The sequence below is a fragment of the Apodemus sylvaticus genome, chromosome X (genome assembly GCF_947179515.1).
Source record: "Apodemus sylvaticus chromosome X, mApoSyl1.1, whole genome shotgun sequence".
Classification (NCBI taxonomy): Eukaryota; Metazoa; Chordata; class Mammalia; order Rodentia; family Muridae; genus Apodemus; species Apodemus sylvaticus.
This window is the reverse complement of record NC_067495.1, coordinates 151,101,406-151,128,016: the sequence shown is the minus strand read 5'-3', so window position 1 is coordinate 151,128,016 and position 26,611 is coordinate 151,101,406. Positions and strand designations below refer to the sequence as shown.

General features: G+C 42.4%; 1 protein-coding gene across 9 annotated transcripts in view; it reads left to right on the top strand.

The window, feature by feature from the left end:
- The window catches only part of F8 (coagulation factor VIII), a 201,958-nt gene that overhangs the window by 148,733 nt on the left and 26,614 nt on the right, over positions 1-26,611 (top strand). For 8 of the 9 annotated variants that reach the window (XM_052171818.1, XM_052171820.1, XM_052171819.1 and 5 more), the window contains one exon: positions 1,586-1,741. The exons of the other annotated variant lie outside the window; for it this stretch is intronic. In XM_052171818.1, coding sequence (XP_052027778.1) covers positions 1,586-1,741 — 156 coding nt within the window. The remainder of the gene's footprint in view (positions 1-1,585; positions 1,742-26,611) is intronic. 9 annotated transcript variants of the gene reach the window in all.

Here is a 26,611-nt window from a genome sequence, read left to right as displayed (position 1 = left end):
TCCTGGTCCTTCCCACCCAAACCCAAATTCAAACCTTCTTTTTCTTTTTCTTTTTTTTTTTTATTAATCTCTTTTTTTTATTCGATATATTTTTTTATTTACATTTCAAATGATTTCCCCTTTTCTGGCCCCCCACTCCCTGAAAGTCACATAAGCCCCCTTCCCTCCCCCTGTTCTCCCACCCACCCCTTCCCACTTCCCTGTTCTGGTCAAACCTTCTTTTTCGATGATTCCCTTTTAACCATTTTACTAGCATGTTCTATTTTCCCTTCCATGAAAGCTCCCCCCCCTTTCATGGCCCTTAAGTAACTTCCCAACTTCTATGGATATTCCAAATGAAACACATATTTCTGAAGATTCAAAGCTAACATTCACAAATAAGAGGAAACAAGTAACATTTGTCTTTCTGTCTGGTCTAGGTTATCTTTCTTAGAATGGTTGTTTTCAGATCCACCCATGTGCTTTAGTATGTCCTAATTTCAGTTTTTGATAGCTAAATAATATTTCATTGTATAAATATGCCACATTTTCTTGATCCATTTATCAGCTGATGGATATCTAGGCCAATTCCATTTCCTGGATATAATGAGTAAAGCAAGAATGACCATAGATAAGCAGCAGGCAACTCTACAATATAAAATGGAGTTTTTTGGATATATGCCCAAGTGTGGTGTAACTGGATCATAGTTCTGGTAGTTCTATTTCTAGCTTTTTGGGGTGTTTCCACACTTATTTCCTTAGTGGCTGCATTAGGTTCCATTCCTGGGTTTTCTGTGGGTGCTGAGGTCTAGTTAGATTCTCATGCCGGCACAGCAAGGACATTACTCAATGATCCTTGCATTTGGTCCATGAAATTCATCTTAATACGACATTTTATTTAACTAAACATCAAAAAACTATTATCGTTTAGCCCATGATCAACCAGGCCTGTACATTAGGCCATTCTGGTTTATATGTACAGCCCCATGGATGTGTGTGAGGAGGAAATGACTCAATGATTTGAAAGTGATCTGTTTTGCCAAGAAAGGGATAGATAATTTATTCAATAAATACCATTCCTACTCATTCCTACCATATTGCTTAGTTAGGGTTTACTTCTGTGAATAGATACCATGACCAACACAACTCTTATTAGAAGAACAATTAGTTAGGACCGACTTACAGGATCAGAAGTTCAGTCCATTATCATCAAGGCAGGAGCATGGCAGCACCCAGGCAGACATAGTACATGAGGAGCTGAGAGTTCAACATCTTGATCTGAAAGCAAACGGAAGACTGACTTCCAGGCAGTTAAGATGAGGGTCTTAAAGCTCACGCCCACAGTGACACACTTCTTCCAACAAAATCACACCTAATAGCACCACTCCATGAACCAAGAATATTTAAAGCAACACACATGTGTTCCATGACTTTGCATACATACATGGTCACATTTCAACGTTAGTGCCTGGTTTCCCTGAATATGCGAGGTAATGTAACAATAGAGTTTTCCTAAGTGGATAATTAATAGCAATGAATATTAATCATTTTCAGGGTATACTGTATACTTTAAAAAATCTATTAAAATGAGTTTTTTAATTGGTAGGTAGATCTGTTGGCACCAATGATTATTCATGGCATCAAGACTCAGGGTGCCCGTCAGAAATTTTCCAGCCTTTATATCTCTCAATTTATCATCATGTATAGCCTTGATGGGAAGAAGTGGCTGAGTTATCGAGGAAATTCCACTGGAACCTTAATGGTATGTAATTAGTTCTTTGATATGAATACATGAAAAGTTTAAAGATCTTTTGACAAATAATATAACCTACAAGCTCCAAAATTTAATTTTCTTCCTATGAGTTAATATGAATGTTTATGGACATACAAACAAAAAAGTAGAAGTTTTAATACTTTCATAGATGATCGAAATATAGATGTTATTGGTTTAGTCCCTGGGGGCTTTGGGGGATCTGGTTGGTTGATATTGTTGTTCTTCCTATGGGGTTGCAACCCCTTCAACTCCTTCAGTTTTTGCCATAACTCTTCCATTGGGGTCCCCATGCTCAGTCCAATGTTTGGCTACGTGCATCCACATCTATATTGGTCAGACTCTGGAAGATCCTCTCAGGGGACAACTATACTAGGCTTATGTCCACAAGCTTTTCTTGGCATCAACAATAGTGTCTGGGTTTTGTGTCTGCAGATGGGATAGATGGGTGGAGCAGTCTCTGGATGGCCTTTCATTTAGACTCTGCTCCCCTTTTTGTCCCTGGATTTCCCTTCGACAGAAATTCTGGATTATTATTTTTGAGGTGGGTTGGTGGCCCCATCCTTCAACTGGGGACCATGCCTATCCACTGGACATGGTCTCTACAGGTTCTATCTTGCCTTTGTTGGGTATTTCAGCTAATGTCCTCTCTGTTGGGTCCTGGGAACCTCTTGGGTCACTGGCATCTGGGACTTTCTAGTGGCTTCCCCTAGTTCCCCCTCCCCACCTCCTTTCAAATTCCTGATCCTCTGTACTTTTCCCATATCTGAACCAGCCCCCCTTTACCCTTCCCCCTCCTCTCCCCCTCCCAGATCCCTCTGTCCCTCTACCTCCCAAGATTATTTTCTTCCCCCTTCTGAGTAGGACTGTAGCATCCACGCTTTGGTGTGGTCTTCCTTCTTCTTGGGTTTCATACGGTCTGTGAGTTGTACCATAGGTATTCCAAGCTTTTTTTTTTCCCTAATAGCCCACTTATCAGTGAATATATACCATGTGTGTTCTTTTGTGATTGGGTTACCTCACTCAGGATGATATTTTCAAGTTTCATCCATTTGCCTGCAGATTTCATGAAGTAATTGTTTTTAATAGCTGAGCAGTACTCCATTATGTAAATGCACCCACAGAGTACACACAGGGTTGGGAAGAACCACGGCTCCAGCTGGATAAGTAACAGAGGATTGCCTTATCTGGCACCAATGGGAGGGGAACACCTTGGTTCTGTGGAGGCTTGATGACCCAGAATAGGGGAGTACTAGGGCGCTGAAGTGGGAATGGGATGTGATGCTTGGTAGAAGGTGTCCACGGGACCCCTTTAGTGAACAACTCAATGAATCCTGATATCAGAAGTTTTACTTGGTGGCATAAGGTATCTAGTTTGTGTATTCTCTCCACCATTTTATGGTGACTCCATTTAGATTCCTTTCATAATTACATATGTTTTAGGAAGCTGCACAGATTCAAGAAAAGAAGATTTAAGGGTTTCTCAACTGCAGAGGGTTTTATTTATTATTTGAAAATTTCATACTTGTATACACCACATTTTGATCATACCTACTTCCACTTCCTCCAACTACTCTTGCCTCTAGTACTATCTTCTTTCTTTTTAAAAGAATTATAACCCTCTAAGTCCAAAATTAGTGCTACCCAAATGTGCATGAATGTGAAACCATTCAATGAAACATGGTCAGCATACAACGGGCCACATCCTTGAAGAAAAACTCTCTTCCAAAAGTTATCAACTGGAAATATATCCTCAGCTAGAAGTGTACACCTCCCTACTGCATCCTGAAATGTTGATTGATTTGATCCAGTGAAAGCAATCACAGCTACTGTGAGATCATGAGTGTAGCAGTCTTGTTATATCCAGAAAACACTGTTTCACAGTGGTCTTTCCTTCTTCCAACTACTGGCTCTTAAAAATCTTTCTACTGAAAGGGGCTGAAGAGATGGCTCAGTGGTTAAGAGCACTGGATGCTCTTCCAGAGGTCCTGAGTTCAAATCCCAGCAACCACATGGTGTCTTACAACCATCTGTAATGAGATCTGATGCCCTCTTTTGGTGTATCTGAAGACAGTGTACTTATATATAATAAATAAATAAAGCTTTAAAAAAGGAAGGGTTGGGTGGGAAAACAGGGGGAGGGAAGGGGACTGATGGGACTTTCGGGGAGTGGGGGTCCAGAAAAGGGGAAATCATTTGAAATGTAAATAGATATATCAATAAATTAAAAAAAAATAGAAAAAAAACTTTCTACAGGTACTCTCTTCCTCAATCATCCCTGACTACAAGGGAGTGCAATATAGCTGTCTCATTTAGGGCTAAGCACTGCACGGGCAAATTCTGTATACTTGGACAAGTTGCATATTAACCACTATCACTGTAAAAGAAGCTACTCTGATGAAGATTAAAAGTTGATCTAGGGCACAGCTTGCTCCGGCAGCACAGAGCTTGGGTTCCAGTCCTAAAGCCTCTGGCAGGAGCCTTCAGATCTCCGCTTCGGGATCCAGAACAGCCTGGGCTGCAGCGCCACATCTCCAGGTCCTGCAAGAGGCAAGAGGGGCATCCGGGAGGCCAGCTGGGAGGAGTCAGTATGCTCTGGTGAGTCCAGCAGACCCCTGCAGAGCCTTCAGGTGTCTGCTTCGGGATCTGAACAGCCTGAGCCACAGCACTCGGTCTCCAGGAAGTGCAAGAGACCTGGTGTGGACCCGGAAGCAGACTGGGAGCACACAGCTTGCTCTGGCGGCATGGAGCTTAGGTTCCAGTCCTGAGGCCTCTGGCAGGAGCCCTCAGATCTCCACTTCCTGATCCAGAACAGCCTGGGCTGCAACGCCACATCTCTAGGTCCTGCAAGAGGCCTGAGGGGCACCCAGGAGGCCAGCTGGGAGGAGTCAGTATGCTCTGGTGAGTCCAGCAGACCCCTGCAGAGCCTTCAGGTGTCTGCTTCGGGATCTGAACAGCCTGAGCCACAGCACTCGGTCTCCAGGAAGTGCAAGAGACCTGGTGTGGACCCGGAAGCAGACTGGGAGCACACAGCTTGCTCTGGCGGCATGGAGCTTAGGTTCCAGTCCTGAGGCCTCTGGCAGGAGCCCTCAGATCTCCACTTCCTGATCCAGAACAGCCTGGGCTGCAACGCCACATCTCTAGGTCCTGCAAGAGGCCTGAGGGGCACCCAGGAGGCCAGCTGGGAGGAGTCAGTATGCTCTGGTGAGTCCAGCAGACCCCTGCAGAGCCTTCAGGTGTCTGCTTCGGGATCTGAACAGCCTGAGCCACAGCACTCAGTCTCCAGGAAGTGCAAGAGACCTGGTGTGCACCTGGAAGCAGACTGGGAGCACACAGCTTGCTCTGGCAGCATGGAGCTTAGGTTCCAGTCCTGAGGCCTCTGGCAGGAGCCTTCAGATCTCTGCATCAGGATCCAGAACAGCCTGGGCTGCAAGGCCACATCTCCAGGTCCTGCAAGAGGCAAGAGGGGCATCCGGGAGGCCAGCTGGGAGGAGTCAGTATGCTCTGGTGAGTCCAGCAGGCCCCAGCGGGAGCCTTCAGGTGTCTGCTTCAGGATATGAACAGCCTGGGCCGCAGCACTCTGTCTCTAGGCAGTGCAGGAGGTCAGCTGTGCACCAGAGGCCACCTGGGAAGAGGCAGCTTGCACTGGTGAGTACAGCATTGACAAGACCAACTAACACCAGTGAGAACTAGATGGCAAATGGCAAACGCAAGAACGTTACTAACCGAAATCAAGGCAATATGGCAGCATCTGAACCCAATTCTCCTTTAACAGCATGTCCTGGATACCCCATCACACCAATAAAACAAGATTTGGATTTAAAATCACTGGTCATGATGCTGGTACAGGAACACATGAAGGACATACTTAAAGAAATTCAGGAGAAAATGGATCAAAAGTTAGAAGCCCTTACAAGGAAAACACAAAAATCATTGAAAGAAATTCAGGAGAATACAAGAGCCAATAAGGAGGAAACGCAAAAATCACTTAAATAAATACAGGAGAACTTTGGTCAACAGGCTGAGGTCATAAAAGGGGAAATACAAAAATCTCTTAAAGAATTACAGGAAAGCACAAACAAGCAAGTGAAGGAGCTAAGCAAAACTATCCAGGATCTAAAATCAGAAGTAGAAACAACTAAGAAAACTCAAAGGTAGACAACTTTGGAGATAGAAAACCTTGGGAAGAAATCATGGGACATAGATGCAAATATCAACAACAGAATACAAGAGATAGAAGAAAGAATCTCAGATGCTGAAGATACCATAGAAACCATGGACTCAACAGTTAAAGAAAATGCAAAATGCAAAAAGCTTGTAACCCAAAATAACCAGGAAATCCAGGACACAATGAGAAAACCAAACCTAAGGATTATAGGCATAGATGAGAGTGAAGATTTACAACTTAAAGGGCCAGCAAATATCTTCAATAAAATTATGGAAGAAAACTTCCCTAACCTAAAGAGAGAGATGCCCATGAATATACAAGAAGCCTACAGAACTCCAAACAGACTGGACCAGAACAGAAATACTTCCTGTCACATAATAATCAAAACACCAAATGTTTTAAACAAAGAAAGAATATTAAAGACAGTAAGAGAAAAAGGCCAAGTAACATATAAAGGAAGACCTATCAGAATCACAGAAGACTTTTCCCCTGAGACTATGAAGGCTAGAAGATCCTGGGCAGATCTCATGCAGACTCTAAGAGAACACAAATGCCAGCCAAAACTACTATACCCACAAAAACTCTCAATCACCATGGATGGAGAAACTAAGATATTCCATGATAAAACCAAGTTTACCGAATATCTATCCACAAACCCAGCCCTACAAAGGATAATAGGAGGAAAACACCAATACAAGGAGGGAAACTTCACCCTGGAAAAAGCAAGATAGTAACCTTCTCTCATCAAACCCAAAAGAAGTTAACCAATCAAATTTAAAAAATAACGTCAAAAATGACAGGAAGTAACAATCACTATTCCTTAATATCTCTTAACATCAATGGGCTCCATGCCCCAATAAAAAGACATAGACTAACTGACTGGATACCTAAACAGAACCCTACATTTTGCTGCATACAGGAAACATACCTCAGGGTCAAAGACAAACACTACCTTAGAGTAAAAGGCTGGAAGACAATTTTACAAGCAAATGGTCTCAGGAAACAAGCTGGAGTAGCCATTTTAATATCAGATAAAATTGACTTTCAACCCAAAGTCATCAAAAGAGACTCTGAGGGACACTTCTTGCTGGTCAAAGGAAAAATACAACAAGAAGAACTCTCAATCCTGAACATCTATGCTCCAAATGCAAGCACACCCTCTTTCGTAAAAGAAACTTTATTGAAACTCAAAGCACACATTGCACCTAACACAATAATTGTGGGTGACTTCAACACTGCACTTTCCTCAATGGACCGATTAGGAAAACAGAAACTAAACAGGGACACAATGAAACTAATTGAAGCTTTGGACCAATTAGATTTAACAGATATATATAGAACATTCTATCCTAAAGCAAAAGAATATACCTTTTTCTCAGCACCTCATGGTACCTTCTCCAAAATCGACCATATAATTGGTCACAAGACAGACCTCAACAAATATAAGAAGATCGAACTAATCCCATGCCTCCTATCAGATCACTATGGAGTAAAAGTGGTCTTCAATAGCAACAAAAACAACAGAAAACCCACATACATGTGGAAACTGAACAATATTCTACTCAATGATACCTTGGTCAAGGAAGAAATAAAGAAATTAAAGAACTTAATGAAAATGAAGACACAACATACCCAAATCTATGGGACACAATGAAAGCAGTGCTAAGAGGAAAACTCATAGCCCTGAGTACCTCCAAAAAGAAAATGGAGAGAGCATACACTAACAGCTTAATGACACACCTGAAAGCCCTGGAACAAAAAGAAGTTATTTCACCCAGGAGGAGTAGAAGGCAGGAAATCATCAAACTCAGGGCTGAAATCAATCAAGTAGAAACAAAAAGAACCATACAAAGAATCAACAAAACCAGGAGCTGGTTCTTTGAGAAAATCAACAAGATAGATAGACCCTTAGCCAGACTAACCAAAGGGCACAGAGACTGTATTCAGATTTACAAACTTAGAAATGAAAAGGGAGATATAACAACAGAAACTGGGGAAATTCAAAAAATCATTAGATCCTACTACAAAAGCCTAGACTCAACACAACTGGAGAATCTGGAGGAAATGGACAGTTTCCTAGACAGATATCAGACACAAAAACTAAATCAGGACCAAATGGATCAACTAAACAGTCCCATAACACCTGAAGAAATAAAAAGGGTCATAGAAAGTCTTCCAACCAAAAAAAGCACGGGACCAGATGGTTTCAGTGCAGAATTCTATCAGACCTTCATAGAAGACCTAACACCAATACTCTTCAAACTATTCCACAAAATGGAAACAGAAGGAACACTACCCAATTCCTTCTACGAAGCCACAATTACGCTGATACCAAAACCACACAAAGATCCAACAAAGAAAGAGAACTTCAGGCCAATTTCTCTTATGAATATTGATGCAAAAATACTTAATAAAATTCTTGCCAACCGAATCCAAGAACACATCAAAACGATCATCCACCATGATCAAGTAGGCTTCATCCCAGGGATGCAGGGATGGTTCAATATAAGGAAATCCATCAATGCAATCCACTACATAAACAAACTCAAAGAAAAAAAAACCATATGATCATCTCATTAGATGCAGAAAAAGCATTTGAAAAAATTCAGCATCCTTTCATGCTAAAAGTCTTGGAAAGAACACGAAATCAAGGCCCATACCTAAATGTCGTTAAAGCAATATATAGCAAACCGGTAGCCAACATCAAACTAAATGGAGAGAAACTTGAAGCAATCCCACTAAAATCAGGGACTAGACAAGGCCGTCCTCTCTCTCCATATCTTTCCAATATAGTACTTGAAATTCTAGCTAGAGCAATTAGACAACATAAGGAGGTCAAGGTGATACAAATTGGAAAGGAAGAAGTCAAATTATCACTATTTGCAGATGACACGATAGTCTACTTAAGTGACCCAACAAACTCCACCAGAGAACTCCTACAGCTGATAAACAACTTCAGCAAAGTGGCTGGTTATAAAATCAACTCAAGCAAATCAGTTGCCTTCCTATACTCAAAGGATAAGCAGGCTGAGAAAGAAGTTAGGGAAATGACACCCTTCACAATATCCACAAACAGCATAAAGTACCTTGGGGTGACTCTAACCAAACAAGTGAAAGATCTATATGACAAGAACTTCAGGTTTCTGAAGAAGGAAATCAAATAAGACCTCAGAAAATGGAAAAAATCTGCCATGCTCGTGGATCGGCAGGATTAATATAGTTAAAATGGCCATCTTGCCAAAAGCAATCTACAGATTCAATGCAATTCCCATAAAAATCCCAACTCAGTTCTTCACAGAGTTAGAAAAAGCAATTCCCAAATTCATCTGGAATAACAAAAAACCCAGGATAGGCAAAACTATTCTCAACAACAAGAGAAATTCTGGGGGAATCAGTATCCCTGACTTCAAGCAATACTACAGAGCAATAGTGTTAAAAACTGCATGGTATTGGCACAGTGACAGACAAGTGGACCAATGGAATAGAATTGAAGATCCAGAAATGAACCCACACACCTATAGTCTGTTGATCTTTGACAAAGGATCCAAAAACATCCAGTGGAAATAAGATAGCCTTTTCAACAAATGGTGCTGGTTCAATTGGAGATCAGCATGCAGAAGAATGCGAATTGATCCATTCTTATCTCCATGTACTAAACTTCACTCCAAGTGGATCAAGGACCTCCATGTAAAGCCAGACACACTGAAACTAATAGAAAAGAAACTGGGCAAGATCCTAGAGGACAGGTCACGAGGGAAAAGTTCCTGAACAGATCACCAATAGCTTATGCTCTAAGATCAAGAATTGACAAATGGGACCTCATAAAATTACAAAGTTTCTGTAAGGCAAGGGACACTGTTAAAAGGACAAAATGGCAACCATCAAATCGGGAAAGGATATTCACCAACCCTACATCTGATAGAGGGCTAATATCCAATATATACAAAGAACTCAAGAAGGTAGACCCCAGGGAACCAAATAACCCTATTAAAAAATGGGGCACAGATCTAAACAAAGAATTTTCACCTGAAAAAATTCAGATGGCCGAGAGGCACCTTAACAAGTGCTCAACATCATTAGTCATTAGGGAAATGAAAATCAAAACAACCCTGAGATTTCACCTTATACCAGTCAGAATGGCTAAGGTCAAAAACTCAGGAGACAGCAGGTGTTGGCGAGAATATAGAGAAAGAGGAACACTCCTCCACTGCTGGTGGGGCTGTAAGATGGTACAACCACTTTGGAAATCAGTCTGGCGCTTCCTCAGAAAACTGGACATGTCACTTTCGGAGGACCCTGCTATACCTCTCCTGGGCATATACCCAAAGGATTCTCTGGCATGCAATAAAGACACATGCTCCATTATGTTCATAGCAGCCTTATTTATAATAGCCCGAAGCTGGAAAGAACCCAGATCCCCCTCAAAGGAGGAATGGATACAGAAAATGTGGTATATTTTCACAATGGAATACTACTCAGCAATTAGAAACAATGAATTCACAAAATTTTTAGGCAAATGCTTTGATCTGGAAAATATCATGCTAAGTGAGGTAACCCAGTCACAAAAGAATACACATGGAATTCAGTCTCTGATAAGTGGATATTAATTAGCCCAGAAGCCCTGAATACCCAAGGCACAAATCACATAACAAATGACTCCCATGAAGAAGTATGGAGAAGGTCCTGATCCTGGAAAGGATTGATCTAGCATTGGAGGGGAATATAAGGACAGAGGAAAAAAGGAGGGAGGTGATTGGAGAATGGATGGAGAGAAGAAGGTTTATGGGACATATGGGGAGGGGGGATCCGGGAAAGGGGAAATCATTTGGAATCTTTGTAACCAAAGAATATAGAAAATAAAAATATTTTTAAAAAAAAGAAAATATAGAAAGATGAAAAAAAAGTTGATCTAGTATATGGTAATAGAGGTAGATAGTTAGAATGCAATTTGATACTATGTCAATTTATAAAAATTATAGTGGCAGGTTCTCCTTAGTGTCTATGATCTCACTAATCATGGATTTTAGAGATTTTGTGCCATGTGTGAATTCCTAGCTGTAGAATAGACCTTAAAACCAATCAAAAAGCATTTGATTTCTCCCATATTATTCATAGAACTAGTACATCCATGATTCTATTTTGCCAAGCTGATTAACTGAGTAAACTCAGAGTTCACAGTTAGACTGTTGATGACCATTTTTTCCTCTAACAGTCTGCATGGCATCTGTCATAGTTAGGGTTACAATTGCTGTGACGAAACATTATGACAAAAGCAACTTGGGAAGGAAAGGGTTTATTTGGCTACACTTCCACATTGTAGTCCATTCAAGGAAATCAGGACAGGAACTCAAGCAGGGCAGGAACATGGAAGCAGGAGCTGATGCAGAGATCATGGGCAGGGTGTAGGGCTACTGCTTACTGGCTTCCTTCCCGTGACTGCATCTGTCTTAGTTGGGTGCTGGCAGAGCCTCTCAGGGGACAGTTATACCAGGCACCTGTCATCAAGCACTTCTTAGCCTCAACAGTAATGTCAGGGTTTGGTGTCTGTACATGGGATGGATCCCAAGATGGGGTGGTCTCTGGGTAGCCTTTCCTTCAGTCTCTGCTCCATTTTTTTGTCCCTGTTTCCTTTAGAAAAGAACAATTCTGGGTTAAAAAAATTTTGAGATGGGTGGATGGCCCCATCCCTCAACTGAGGCCCATGCCTATCTACTGGAGGTGGTCTCTTCAGATTTTATCTCCCCTCTGTTGGGTATTTCTGCTAATGCCATGCCAGTTGGTTCCTGGGAACATCTCACTTTCCTAGTGTCTGGTACTTTCTAGTGGTTCCCCCCATTCCTCACCCCCCACTGCTACATATTTCTATTCATTCTCCTGATCCTCTGGACTAATCTCCTGCCTCTTCCTATACCTGATCTTCCCTCCCCCTTTTTTCCCTCTCAGCATCCTTTCTTATAGAGCCCAGGACCACCAGCCCAGGGATGGCATCACCCATAATGGGCTGGTCCCTCTCCCATCAGTCACTAATTAAGAAAATGTGATACAATTGATCTTAAGGAGGCATTTTCTAAATTGAAGTTCCCTCCTCACAGATGACTCTAGCCCATATCAAGACGATATAAAACTCAGCACCTTCCAGTACTCTGAAACATAGCCAACAGGGAGCCAACAGGTAGATACCCATTTGTTTTCTCTAGGCCTTGAAACCAAAGTATGTGATGTCTTCAGCAACATGATCTTACCATAAAAGGGGACAGCAATGTCAATAGCTTGAATTGGATTGGTATGGGAGAGTCAATAGGATGCCCACCTAATAACTACTCAAAGAAAGGTATCTTACATCTGGCACTGGGAGAAGCCTAGAACCCATGTAGGGTAACTCTATATAAACTTCTCTTTCCATCCCCCTACCACCTTGTGTCTGTCTGCTTCTCCCTCAGGGTACTCAGGCCAGTTGCACACTAAGATGAACTGGAAGAAGGGAACTTAGACAGATGAGGGTGGGTGTAGTACAGGATCTTGGTTGGTAATGAGTATGTGGGCAAAGAAAACATCTAGGAGAAGCTTTAGGAGAACTGTTTCCATTTATTGGGGGGAAAGGGGAATATTTATGCCCCTGAGGAATTAGTCAGGGTTTCTGGGGGAAGCTTTGTGTGACCATGTACCATTGGCCAAGGTAGGGGTGCAAGGAGTGAGGCCTGATAACTGTCAGGGTAATAAATTCTTACTAGGGTTGATGGTGGGGCACCTGACTTTATGGTGTCAGGTTGGGAGTAGAGGGTAGCCAAGTCCTGCCATCCTCATCTGAGGTATCTGGGATTAGAGTTCCTCTGACCCTCCATAATCCTGTGCCATTTCAGTCCCACAGCTCCTTTCTGTTGTTATATATATATATATATATATATATATATATATATATATATATACACACACACACACACACACACACACATATATATATATCATAGTCAACAGGCCTGTTGAAGAATGTTAACATGGGCAAAGACTGACTTACAGGCAGGGATGAGCTGGTGGGAGATGTGTACATCAGCTACGGGGTATTTGGTATAGCTATTAGGGTACAGTTTACCCACAACTTCCATTCATCATTGTTGGTCTCGGGGATCACCGATGGAAAACTGGAAAAGACTATTAAAGTTAGCGAGCATGGTGCCACCACAACTTGTACATTTAATGTTAGCATCTCGAACATCTAAAACCTCCATATATGGAGGCCTCCTGTAGGCAGTCACCTGTGTTGCGGTAAGGAAAGCAGAAGAAAGGGATATGTATTGGAGATGGAATTGAAGTATAGAGAAATCTCATTCTTAGTCCAGCATCCTTCAAGTGGGTTCCTATGATTTTGTTGTGTCTGTTATAGGTCTCCCTAGCAAAGAATTACCCATTGTGGGTATTGGGAGGGTTAGGAAGAAGCTGGGCAGTAGCAGACTTAGAATGAAGAATAACAAAGACAGCCATAAAAATGGAAGAAAGGGAAGCCTATAGAGGGTATGTAGCCTGGGTGGCTGCCACTAGCTCATAAATGTCCTTCCAGAAGATCTTGTTTGTTAGTGGCACCTCCTCCACCTCCTTGGTTCTTAATCTGTCATGCCAGTAAGAGGCAGGCCATCTTCATGGTTGATAGGATGGTGTCAGACATTTCTGGCTAGGATCAAATAGGCTTGGACTGGTTCTGTATATAGACACAAGCAAAACCCTTTCCATTTATAAGGTACAGGTCTGGTCCCTTTCAAATCCCATCCAAGAGATGGTGACATTCCACTAGAATAGGAGGAGTTACCCTGGTGAGTGGTAATGGAGGGAGATAGGGGGCTGTTTGAACCTCTTGTAGATATTAAATATATTTAGGCTAGTCAGAGCCATAATTAATTGTATGTTAAGGGGGTAACATTTTTCTTTTGTTTTTTAAGTTGGGCTTTTAGGTTTTGATATTTTCTTTTTGTTATACCTTGGCCCTAGGAGTCATGAAGAATCCCCAAGTGATGGACAATTTCCCATTGTGAGCATGTGGTTTTGTATTGGGAGCTGGTAAAGGCGGGGCCATTATTGGTTTTTAATCTGTTGAGGAGTACCCATGACTGCAAATATAACTTTTATTCTCCTGATATAATTGTTGTCTCAGGGGCTTACTTCCTTCATCTGCTAACCTAGGCTTACTCCTGAAAGCTTCTAGCCACCATACAATCTAATCTAGGCCTAGAATGTTTTCAGCCTCTGGAACTTACTGCTAAATAAGCTCATACTTTCTTGTTCTTTCTCAACTCTAACTGGCTGAATCAACTCAGCTGTTCTGGCTCAAACTCCTCTTCAAGCTGACTAATTCAATCTGGCTTTTCTCTTTCTCTTTCTTGGCCTCTTCTCAATTGCTCTGCTTGCCCTCAAACTAACTCTAGAAATCTATTCTCTTCTGGTTCCTTTCTCACTCTTGGGCTCCTTCTGTCTTTACCTGTATCTAGCTTGTTCTCTCTTCATAACCTGTCTCTGTACCACTCTCCCAGTAAATGCCTTTCTTCTCTCTCTTCTCTCAACTTGACAGTTTTGGGAGAAGGAAGAAAAGGGTGGGTTTAAGAGGTCATTTTGAGGAGAGGGAATTTTTCATTCCCAAGAATGTGATGGGTACAATAAGCTGTATTTGGTGAGGAGCTATATTGAATTCTAGAGAGGATATGGAAGGTATTAACTGATCTTTAAGTTAGGAGGGGAAGATGGAAGAATCCCCCCATACCTGGATGTCATCTATGTAGTAGTAATTATTGAGTCCTTTGTCTAAGTAAGGTTTAAGTGTAGTGGCCAAGGCCCCTTGTCAGATAGTGCAAATGTCAGCCATTCTCTAAAGAACTGTGCATTCATATCACAAGGCCAACCCAGAGTTGTTAATGAGGCATACTAAAAATGCAAAGCATTCACAGTCTTGAGGGTGGAGAGAAATAGAAAAAAAGCAATCCTTGATATCTATTACCAAGAGAAAGACATTAGCAGGGATGGTTGAAACATGGAGCAAGACATGTGTTACCTGAACTGGTGAAAGGGTGAATATATTGGAATAGAAGCTACTCTTTTACTAGTTGTGTAAGGGTTTCAAGTTTCTCCCTTTATAGAGGCCAAATGAGCTTGTTAGAAAACCAGTCAAGGCAGCAGGTATTACATTTAACAGTGGCCTTTCAGATTGAAGGTGATTTGGAAGGGGGTCTTTAAGAATTTGGGGGTATAATTTTTATGGGTATAATCATCTATCCTAATGCAATTCCTTTTTGGTTGGATGTCTGGCTGTGTGTCTGCCTCACCGCAGGCAGACTGACTTATTGGCATTGGGGTCCCTCATGGGGAGGGTCTTTTTTGGATATTCATTTTTTCCAATGTCGTTTTTTTTTGTTGTTGTTGTTTTGTTTTTTTTGTTTGTTTGTTTGTTTTTTGCCTTCCATGGTTACACCTTCAGCAAGCTACTCAAGGGAGGTAGAATACAGAGCATGATAAGGGTCCCAACCCATGTTTCTCCAGGCAAGAAACAGTGGGATCTGGGATAGATATTGTGCTTTCTGGTCTCCATATGCCACTGGTGTACCACAGGGAGTTGGGAACAGGGTCCGTGCTTTCCCTTAGGGCATCTTCTCAGTGAAGTTTCATGGATACATGTTCCAGATCAGGTAGTGTGTCCAGGAGTTGGTTCCATGCCTGCCAGTCTCAATTCTGAGAATGCCCAGGGTTTGAACCTGTTCAACTTTACCAGTTCTTCAGTCTGGTGGCATGGTCTACTTGTCCCACAACTGACTAGCAAGTACCACTTCTAGGGCTTCTAAAATCTCTCTCCCCAGAAGTTTGGTGACAGTGTTGGTTACTAGAGGGTGTATTAGACTGGTAGTGCCATCAGGGTCTTTAGGCTTGCTTAGTGATAAAATGCCTGGGAGCAGCCCCCTATGCTAAAAGCTGAGGCTTGGGAATTAGCTGCCTATCTTGTGGGATCTCTTGTCTCAAAATTGTCTTGTCTTCCCCATTATCAATAAGGCATTTGAATAGCTTGTCATCTATTTATATGATGACTTTTGGGTGGGAGTTCTCTGAGATGCTGGATCCCATTAAAGCCTCTATGGGAGTAGTTTTCCATTTTATTGTCAGGGCCGAGGGATGACCTGTTTTAAATTTAAAGATTATAGTTGTTTTCCACCTTTATCATATCAGCAGAGACTACCTTTTTTTTCCCAGTGGAAGCCTTTGCATCAGGGGCAGACTGTCTTATTGGCATTGGGGTCCCTCATGAGGAGGGTCTTTTGGATATTCATTTTTCTAATGTCATTTTTTTGCTACATTTAAAGCAGATCCCTTCTGTTTTTATTGATGCTGCCAAGGCCTGAGCTACAAAAGCCACCTGATGTGATATTGTTCCTGTCTTGGGTAGCCACAAGCCATCTATCTTAGTGTTCATTTTTGAGCCCTTGGCAGACAATCCTGAAATCAGAAGTCATACCTTCCCAAATGTTGTTTTTAAGGAGGTCTCTGGCTACAGGGCCAGGAATTTTTGTTTCTAAGCTCATTTTAGCTCTAAAAATAAAGCCAAAGAGAGCCTTCTCTGGCTTTTATTGGAGGAAAAGCATGCAGAAGGCAGGGTCTTGTGAGCCAGAGGGTGGGGTGATTCTGTCCCAGGCTTGGAGCAAGCAGAGGAACACCTGATCTTAATACACCACTGGCTGTGCTACTATTTGGGCTCCTGTGGAAAATGCTCCCTGCCAAGAAGTTCATTAAAACCTCATGGGATGTCATCTTCGCCCTGATTCCACGTGACTTGTTGGAGGCACTTGTCCCAGAAGACAGCCTTTCATTGTAGGGCAATTAGGCCATTACAGTCCCCCCACAATATATATATATATATATAAAATCACATATTATATAATTATATAATATAATTATATGTAATAGAAGATAAAATATATTACCTTATCCTCTCTTCTACCTTATCCTCTCTTCTACCCTACATTTCTGTCCCCTCCATTTGAACCCAATCCTCCAATATTGTTCTTTTCCCTTCACAATACCTATCTTCTACTATTCTCCTTCCCTTAAGTTCTCTCCCCACTTAATAATAGCTGTTCTACTCAGATCATATAATGTTCTGTTCTGTTTTTTCTTCTTCCCACTATGATTAAAATTGGTAATTGGCATATAATTTACAGACAGCTAAATTCCAATGGTGGCAACAGGAATAAGAAAAAAAAGGAAGGAACACACTCTTTCATCACTTGTCCCTCAAATGCAAAATAAATTGGTACCAGGAGTAAAGGTTTGGTTCCGGGGAATCCAAGCTAATGAAATATGCAGAAGGTAAAATAAATCTGGAATGTATGACAGAACATGGGGTACAGAGCTAAACAAAGAATTTTTAACTGAGGAATATTGAATGGATGAGAAGCACCTAAAGAAATGTTCAACATCTTTAGTCATCAGGAAAATGCAAATCAAAACAACACTGATACTTCACCTCACACCAGTCAGAATGGCCAAGATCAAAAACTCAGGAGACAGTAGGTGCTGGTGAGGATGTAGAGAAAGAGGAACACTCATCCACTGCTGGTGGGATTGCAAGCTGGTACTACCACCCTGGAAATCAGTTTTGTGGTTCCTCAGAAAATTGGGCAGAATACTATGGGAGGATCCCGCTATACCACTCTTGGGCATCAAATGAAGCTCAAGAAGAAGGAAGAACAAAGTATGGATACTCTGGCTCGTCTTAGAAGGGGGAACAAAATACCCACATAAGGAGATACAGAGACAAAGTGTGGAGCAGAGTCTGAGGGAAAGACCATCCAGAGACTACCCCACCTAGGAATACATCCCATATACAGCTACAAAACCCAAACACTATCGTGAATGCCCACAAGTGCTTGCTGACAGGAGCCAGATATAGTCACCTGGGAGGCCCTGCTAGTACATGACAAATACAGAGGGAGACACTCTCAGCCAGCCATTGAACTGAGCACTGGGTCCCCAATGGAGGAGCTAGAGAAAAGACCCCAGGAGCTGAAGGGTTTACAGCACCATAGGAAGAACAACCTTATGAGTCACCCATTACTCCCAGAGGTTCCAGGGACAAAACATCAACCAAAGAGTACACATGGAGTTACCCATAGCTCCAGATGCATAGGCAGCAGAGGATGGCCTTGTTGGACACCAAAGGGAGGAGAGGCCATTGGTCCTGGGAAGGCTCCATGCAGCAGTGTAGGGGAATACCAGGACAGGGAAGCGGGAGAGGGTTGATTGGGGAATATGGGGAGGGGAGATGGGTTATGAGACTTGGGGGGTGGCAGGAAAGGGGACATTTGAAATGTAAATAAAGAATATATCTAATTTAAAAAAAGAAAAAAGAAATCTGGAATGTATGACAGAACATACCAGTTCTGCTCATTAACATAGTCCTCATGTTCAGATACACAGAGACTATAAGTTACATTTATGTCATCTGGTGCTTTTCCCACTCCCCTGGTTGCTGTGCTAGTTTATATGGAAACCAAGCAATAATGTACTACAAGAGGGAATATGTCCAAATTGTCAAATTCTCATAATTTTTGAAACACAAACATTTCTAATCTTTTCTAAGTGCTTCTTGATGATGCCAAACCCTACCTGGAATAAAATAAAAGGAAATCAATATACAAAGGAACATCTGTCCTCCTGAGTTTATTGGCACTATATCTAGAACAGTCAGGAAAATGAATCAACATTATCCAGCAACTGACAGGTACTTAAAGAAAGCAGATTACTCAGGGGAGTCTCCTTCAGCCTTAAGGATGAACTTACCTCATTTGAGGCAATATGGATGAAATTGGAGGACACCAATTTAAATAATCACAAAGCTAAATTACCATGGTGGCAATAGAAATGAAAAGAAAAACAAAACAAAAACAAAAACAAAAAACAGAAGCAAGATCACATGTTTCATCACTTGTCCCCAAAGATAAAACAAGTTGGCAGGAAGGTGACTTATCAGACACCCTGTCAGAGGGGGAAATGGTTTCCTGCAGAACAAGATGGAGAAGATGGTTCTGCTCAACAGTTAGCAGTGGCCACATCTCCACCTGCAGCTTCTTGATGCCTTCAGTGTCCTTTCCGTGGGCAGCCATGACCAGGGACTGCAATAACACAAAAATCTCCTCAGGAAGCTGGCCACTGCTATCCTCCCAGGAGTACTTCTCCTTGGTCTGCCCAGCATGCTTGGGCAGCAGCTTCATAGGTGGTGGTTACAGGAACTGCTGCAGCAGTAAGCTGCTTCACATATGACCAGGATATCAGCGAAAGCACCTAGTATGCCAGGAAAGGGTGCAACAGAGCTTGGGACTTTGCCCAAGTACAGCCCAGCAGGCAGGTTCAGGACCACACAGGTCTCAGCTGGGATCACAGCAACTGGGGCCTAGGAGGTGGCAGCAGCTCATGGCACTGCACTGTTTTACTCCTGCAAGAAACTCTGTATATGCATAAAGAGTGCCAGGACCCTAGTATAGTCCCTTCCTAGCAGCTGACAGGAGACATTGTCACTGAGCACTTTTTTTTCTTTTTTTTTTCAATTTTTTAATTAGATATTTTCATTATTTACATTTCAAATGTTATCCCCTTTCCTGATTTTCCCTCCTAAGACAACCTATCCCATCCTCCCTCACCCTACTCACCAATCCACCCACTCCCACTTTCCTGTCCTGGCATTCCCCTATACTGGGGCATCTAGCCTTCACAGGACCAAGAGCCTCTCCTCCCTTTGATGTCCAACAAGGCCATCATCTGCTGCCTATGCGTCTGGAGCCATGGGTCCCTCCATGTGTACTCTTTGGTTGGTAGTTTAGTCCCTGGGAACTCTGGGGTTACTTGTTAGTTCATATTGTTGTTCCTCCTGTGGGACTGACAGATCCTTCAGCTCCTTGGGTCCTTTCTCTAGTCCCTCCATTGGGGACCTTGTGCTCAGTTCAATGATTGGCTGAGAATACCCCCCTCTGTATTTGTCAGGTACTAGCAGGGCCTCTCAGGTGACAGCTATATCAGGCTCCTGTGGAAAGTGCTTTTGGCATCCACTGTCTGTGTTTGAGGGCTACATATGGGATGGAACCCCAGGTGGGGCAGTCTCTGGATTGGCTTTCCTTCAGTCTCTGCTCCACAATTTGTTTCTGTATCTCCTCCCATGGGTTTGTTCCTCCTTCTAAGAAGGACCAAAGTGTCCATACTTTGGTCTTCCTTCTTCTTGAGCATTGTTTGGTCTGTGAATTATATCTTGGGCATTCCAAGCTTCTGGGATAATATCCACTTATCAGTGAGTACATACCATGTGTATTCTTTTGCGATTGGGTTACCTCACTCAGGATGCTATCTTCCAGTTATACCCATTTGACTAAGAATTTCATGAATTCATTCTTTTTAGTAGCTACGTAGTATTCTATTGTGTAAATATACCACATTTTTTGTATCCATTCCTCTGTTGAGGGACATCTGGGTTCTTTCCAGCTTCTGGCTATTTTAAATAAGGCTGCTATGAGCATAGTGGAGCATGTGTCCTTATTACATGTTGGAGAATCTTCTGGGTATATGCCCAGGAGTGGTATAGCTGGGTCCTTAAGCAGTACTATGTCCAATTTTCTGAGGAACCACCAGACCGATTTCCAGAGTGGTTGTACCATGCTGCAGCCCCACCAGCAGTGGAGGAGTGTTCCTCTTTCTCCTGCTGTCATCTGAGGTTTTTTTTTTTTTTGGTATTTTTTTTATTCGATATAATTTTTTATTTACATTTCAAATGATTTCCCCTTTTCTAGTGCTGAATACTGCTTCACTGAGTCTTTGATCTTAGCCATTCTGACTGGTGTGAGGTGAAATCTCAGGGTTGTTTTGATTTGCATTTCTCTGATGACTAAGGATGCTGAACATTTCTTTAGGTGCTTCTCAGCCATTCAGTATTTCTCAGTTGAGAATTCTTTGTTTAGCTCTGTACCCCAATTTTTTAATAGGGTTATATGGCTCTCTGGAGTCTAACTTCTTGAGTTCTTTGTATACATTGGATATTATCCCTCTATTGGAAATGGGATTGGTAAAGATATTTTCCCAATTTATTGGTTGCCCTTTTGTCCTATTGACAGTGTCCTTTGCCTTACAGAAACTTTGTAATTTTATGAGGTCTCATTTGTCAATTCTTGATCTTAGAGTATAAGCTATCAGTGTTCTGTTCAGGAAATTTCCCCCTGTGCCCATGTGCTCAAGGCTCTTCCCCAGTTTCTTTTCTATTAGTTTCAGTGTGTCTGGTTTTATGTGGAGGTTCTTGATCCACTTGGACTTGAGCTTAGTACAAGGAGATAAGAATGGATCGATTAGTATTCTTCTGCATGCTGACCTCCAGTTGAACCAGCACCATTTGTTGAAAAAGCTATCTTTTTTTCCCCACTGGATGGTTTTAGCTCCTTTGTTAAAGATCAAATGACCATAGGTGTGTGGGTTCATTTCTGTGTCTTCAATTCTATTCCATTGACCTACCTGCCTATCACTGTACCAGTGAGGCTAGTGGCAGCAGGGGCTGGGTGCAGCTGTGCAGCAAGCTTAAAGCGACCTGCTTGAGAGGCTGGTTGGTCTGGGGCAGGTACTCCTGAGCGCACCTTTTTCTGGAATTGGGGACAAAGTGGGTGGTCTCGATGTCCTCCAGAGCTTAACAGAGCATGGTCCTGTTAGGATCAATGTGTATGAGGAAGTCATTTTTAGGTGGAGGGATGAAAGGTTTAAGATGAGACAGGTGGACCCAATGTGAGAGTCCTTTGAGTTTAGCAGCTGTAAGGGTCACAAGAATTACCTTAAAAAGGCCCTACCATTTGGGAGAGAGGGGTGATGGCCAATGATCTGGAGGGAATAGAAGGACTTGGTCTCCAATGTTGATAGGCAGTGGACAGGAGACAGTCTTTGGCTGCAGTAGATGGTGGTCAGCAAAGTTCTATAGGAGAGAACAGAGGTGGCAAAGTAATTGGGTAGGTAGGTGGTCTGGGAGGGGAGAGCATTTGGGTGAAAGACCAGTAGTTAAGACTGGACATCCATACATAGTTCAAAGGGGCTGGAGAAATGGCTCTGTGTCCAAAAGCACTTTCTCACAAGCACACAGACTGGAGGTCAGGTCCCAGCCAGTAGCCAGGAGCGGTCTCACACAAACCTATAATTCCAGCACTGAGAGGGGCTGGCACAAGAGTGCTGAAGGTTTGTTGACTGACTGCCAGCCTATGCAAAAACACAAGTTCCAATCTTAGTGATTGACCCTGCATCAATGAAAAGGAGGTAGCGAGGAGGCAGACGATGATGGTGGTGGTACACACCTTTGATCTTGGAGATGAGAAGAGGTCGCTTGGGGAGAGCTTGTAGCCTGAAAAGAGCCAGAGGTAGAAGTTTTACCCAGTCAAGGTGAAGTTCCTATGACAGCTTAGCAAGAGTGGTTTTTAAAGAACGATTAGTTCTTTCTACCTTACCTGAAGATTGAAGGTGGTAGGGAATATGAAAATGCCAGGGGGTGTCTAGGGCCTTAGATAGAATCTGAAAAATCTGGGAAGTAAATTCAGGACCATTGTCTGAGCAATAAGGGAGGCAATGTATGGATCTGAGTCTGAAGTAAAGGCCACCCAGAGACTGCCCTACCTGGGGATTCATCCTATAAACAGTCACCAAATCCCGACACTACGACAAGAAGCGTGTACCAAAAGGAGCATTCCATGGCTGTCTCCAGAGGGGCCCTGCCAGAGCCCTACAAATACAGAGGCAGAAACTAGCAACCAACTATTGGACTGGGCTTGGGGTCCCCAACGGAGGATCTGGAGGGTGGTCTGGAGGAGCTAAAGTGTTTACAGCCCCATGGGAAGAACAATGACTTCAGACACCCAGACACCCCAAGACTCCCAGGGACTGAACCATCAACCAAGGGGTACACATGGTTCCAGCCAAAAATGTGGCAGAGGAAGGCCTTGTTGGGCATCAGTGGAAGGTCTTTGGTCAGGTAAAGGCTCAATAGAGGCCCCAACAAAGGGAAATGGACGGGAGGGGGTGAGGGGGGAGTACGTCAGGTAGAGGGGCATATACATGGAGGCAGGGGATGGGCGGAGGGCTTGGGAATCTTTGGGGAAGGGAGCTTTTGGGAGGGGAGGAAATTGGGAAAGGCTTTACCATTGGCAATGTAAATGAAGAAGATACTCAATAAAAAAAGAAAAAAGGCAAATGTAAATCTTAAATAAATAATTGATAAAAAGAAAAAAAGAAAAGAAAATGCCAGGGGATGTCTAGGGCCTTAGATAGAATCTGAAAAATCTGGGAAGTAAATTCAGGACCATTGTCTGGCTGAAGGGAGGCTGGGACACCAAATCGTGGGATGATCTCTCGGAGATCAGAGACTGTCTGAGCCCTTTTGTTGGTTGTAGGAAATGTTTCCACCCACCCCAAGAAGGTGTCCACCAAGACCAGGAGGTACTTGACACGTTTGACAGTGGGCATGTGGGTAAAGTCAAGTTGCCAGTCAGTTCCAGGAAGAGAACCTCTAGCCTGATAGGTAGGAAAAGTGGTGCTGCGATATCTCGAGTTGGAGTCTGATATCTGACAGATTTTACAAGTATTTTTGTTGTACAGAGCTATACATTTTGATGTAATTCCACTTGTCTATTTTTGGTTTTGTCTGCCTGTGCTTTTGATGTGATACCCAAAATAATAACTTTGTATAAACATATAAAAAATATTTTCCTCCTGAATTTTCTTCCAGAAGGTTTATAATTCCTGATATTACTTGTAGGCAATTAATGTTTTTTCAGTTGATTTTCACTTCTTTTTTTCCGAGACAGGGTTCTTTGTGTAGCCCTGGCTATCCTGGGACTCACGCTATAGACCAGGCTGGCCTTGAACACACAGAGATCTGCCAGCCTCTGCCTCCTGAGTGCTGGGATTAAAAGTGTGTGCCACTGCCATTCAGCTTATGATTTTTACATGTATTTTAAGTAAATACCCCAATTTCAATTTTCTGTGTGTTAGATATTTAGTTTCCCCAATACTATATATAGAAGAAACTAATCTTTCCTCAATGTGTGTTCTTGGCATCCTTCTATATTTAAAAATCTGATAATAGTATTTATATCAATTTATTCATGTTTTTGTAGTAGTTACTGTGCTGGCTAGTTATATATCAGCATGATACTCTATAAGCTAGAGTCCTCTGAGAGGAAGAAACCTCAATTGAGAAATGCTTCCTTAACATTAGACTATAGGCAGGCAGAGCTATGGAGCATTTTCTTAATTAGTGAGTAATGAGGGGAGACCCAGCCCATTGTGGATAATGATACCTCTAGTCTGATGAGCCTGGGTTCTATTAAAAAAAAAAGCAAAATGAGCAAGCTATGAAGAACAATACATTAAACATTCATCCACAGCCTCTATATTAGCTCCTTCATCTAGTTTCCTGCTTTGACTTTCTTCCTGACTACCCTCAGTAACAGAGAATGATCTGACAGTTAAAAGATGAAATAAGCTGGGCACTGGTGGTGCATGCCTTTAATCCCAGCACTTGGGAGACAGAGGCAGGTGGATTTCTGAGTTCAAGGCCAGCCTGGTCTACAGAGTGAGTTCCAGGACAGCCAGGGCTACACAGAGAAACCCTGTTTCAAAAAAAAACAAAACAAAACAAAAAAGATGAAATAAATCCCTTACTCCCCAAGGTTTGTATAATCATGTTATTTCATTACAGCAATAGAAACCCTAAGACATTTACTTTTCTCCTCATTATAGTGAAATATAAGATTTATTTTGACTCACAGTTCAGAGGGATATAGTTCATCATTACAGAGAATGCATGGTGACAAAAGTGGCTTAGTCTAATAGTGAGTCTCAGTCTCTCTCTTTGTCTCTCTGTCTCTTGTCTCTCTTTCACAAACACAGGTGGGCTTCATAAGGATACTAAATTTGTTAATCAAATCAATTTGATGATTGATATTAAATATTACACTGTTCTGTTAGAGAATGTGTCTACTTTTATGTCAGTACCATATTATTTGGACTGCTGTAGCCTTGCAATGTATTAAAATCAGGAAGTGTGAGGTAAAGTCTTTTTGTACTGTTTCTTGACAGTTTTTGTTATGAATAGATGTTGACTGTTTTGCTTGGGTTGAGGGGATTTATTGATGGTTATGTTTTGTTTGGTTTTGTTTCATTTTGTTTGAGACAGGGCTTTTCTGTGTAGCCCTAGCTGTGCTGGAACTCTCTCTGTATACAGGCTGGCCTTAGACTCAGAGTCTCTACCACTCTGCCTCTGCCACTCTGCCTCTGCCCCTCTGTCTCTCTGCCTCTGCCTCTCTGTCTCTCTGTCTCTCTGTCTCTCTGCCTCTCTGCCCCTCTGCCCCTCTGCCCCTCTGCCCCTCTGCCCCTCTGCCCCTCTGCCCCTCTGCCCCTCTGCCCCTCTGCCCCTCTGCCCCTCTGCCCCTCTGCCCCTCTGCGCCTCTGCGCCTCTGCCTTCAGTGTTCTGGGATTGAAGGTGTGCACCACTCTGGATTTTGAGTGGTTATAGTTTTCTATAATGGTCATCATCTGTTACAAAGAGAAATTTCCTTGATGAATGGTCAAGACTGTACTTATCTGTAGGTATATGAAAAATGTTTATCAATTCAAGTTAGGGATTCTGTTGGTTTAATAAAGTAGTGGTTGTAGATTCTCCTCCAATAATAGTACTCCTCTATCACTGAGTAGTTAGCTAGGTTTCCAGTACCAAGTATGGTTTCCTTCTTGCTGAGAGGGTCTTAAGTCCAATTAGAGAGCTTTTGGTTACCATTAAGGTATGCCTGCCACTACTGCAGGCAGTCTTAGGGTTATTCTGCCATTCTAGTAATTGAAGTAGTTCATGGGCATAATAGCTAGGTAGGACTGTTAGTTGCCTCCCACCTTTGGAAGCTTGCATGGTGCCTTCTGGTACTATGAAAGCTAGTCCTCATGGAGGGGACATTCAGGTCACTTCCAAGTTAAGGGTCTCCTGGTCCTGTTTCTGAACTGGTGCTGTTGTCCTCAGCAATAGGGAATTATCTTCCACTTCCAACCAAGGTTAATAGCAATAGACTGTATGTTTTGGAGTCTCTTGGGTTAGGCTACACTTTTAAAGAAAACTGATAGTTCTATGGCGAAGGGTGATACTTCATGCATACCTCCCTTCTCCACAATGAAACTTGGTCTGAGTTAAACTCTCTTGTGTATGCTGACACACCACTAAGAGAGTTCATATGTGTGACTCTCCTGCCATGTCCAGAAGACACTGTGTCCTTGTAGCTGTCAACCACTTCTAGCTTTTTTTTACCCTTTCTATCTCCTCTTCCACAATAATCCCTTAGCTAAGGGGAGTGGCACAATATGCATACATACATACCTATTCTTTTTAGGGCTACACACTCTGTAGTCTCTTATTCTCTTCAGCTTGGCCAGACCACAGGTACTTGACCTGACAATGCTAGGGTGTGGTTTAATCTGTGGAACAGGCATTATATTGAAGCACAAAGTAGTTGGTTACTTATATAAAGTTTATGCCACTATTAAACTAGTGGAAAAAAAATCATGCTAAACCAGTCATTATTGTTGCTCAGAGGGTTCATAGCTGAGTAAGATAGCTGATTTTCTGCCATGGCAATGTGCATAGAACATTATGTTACTTTAAAAACTAGCTATCT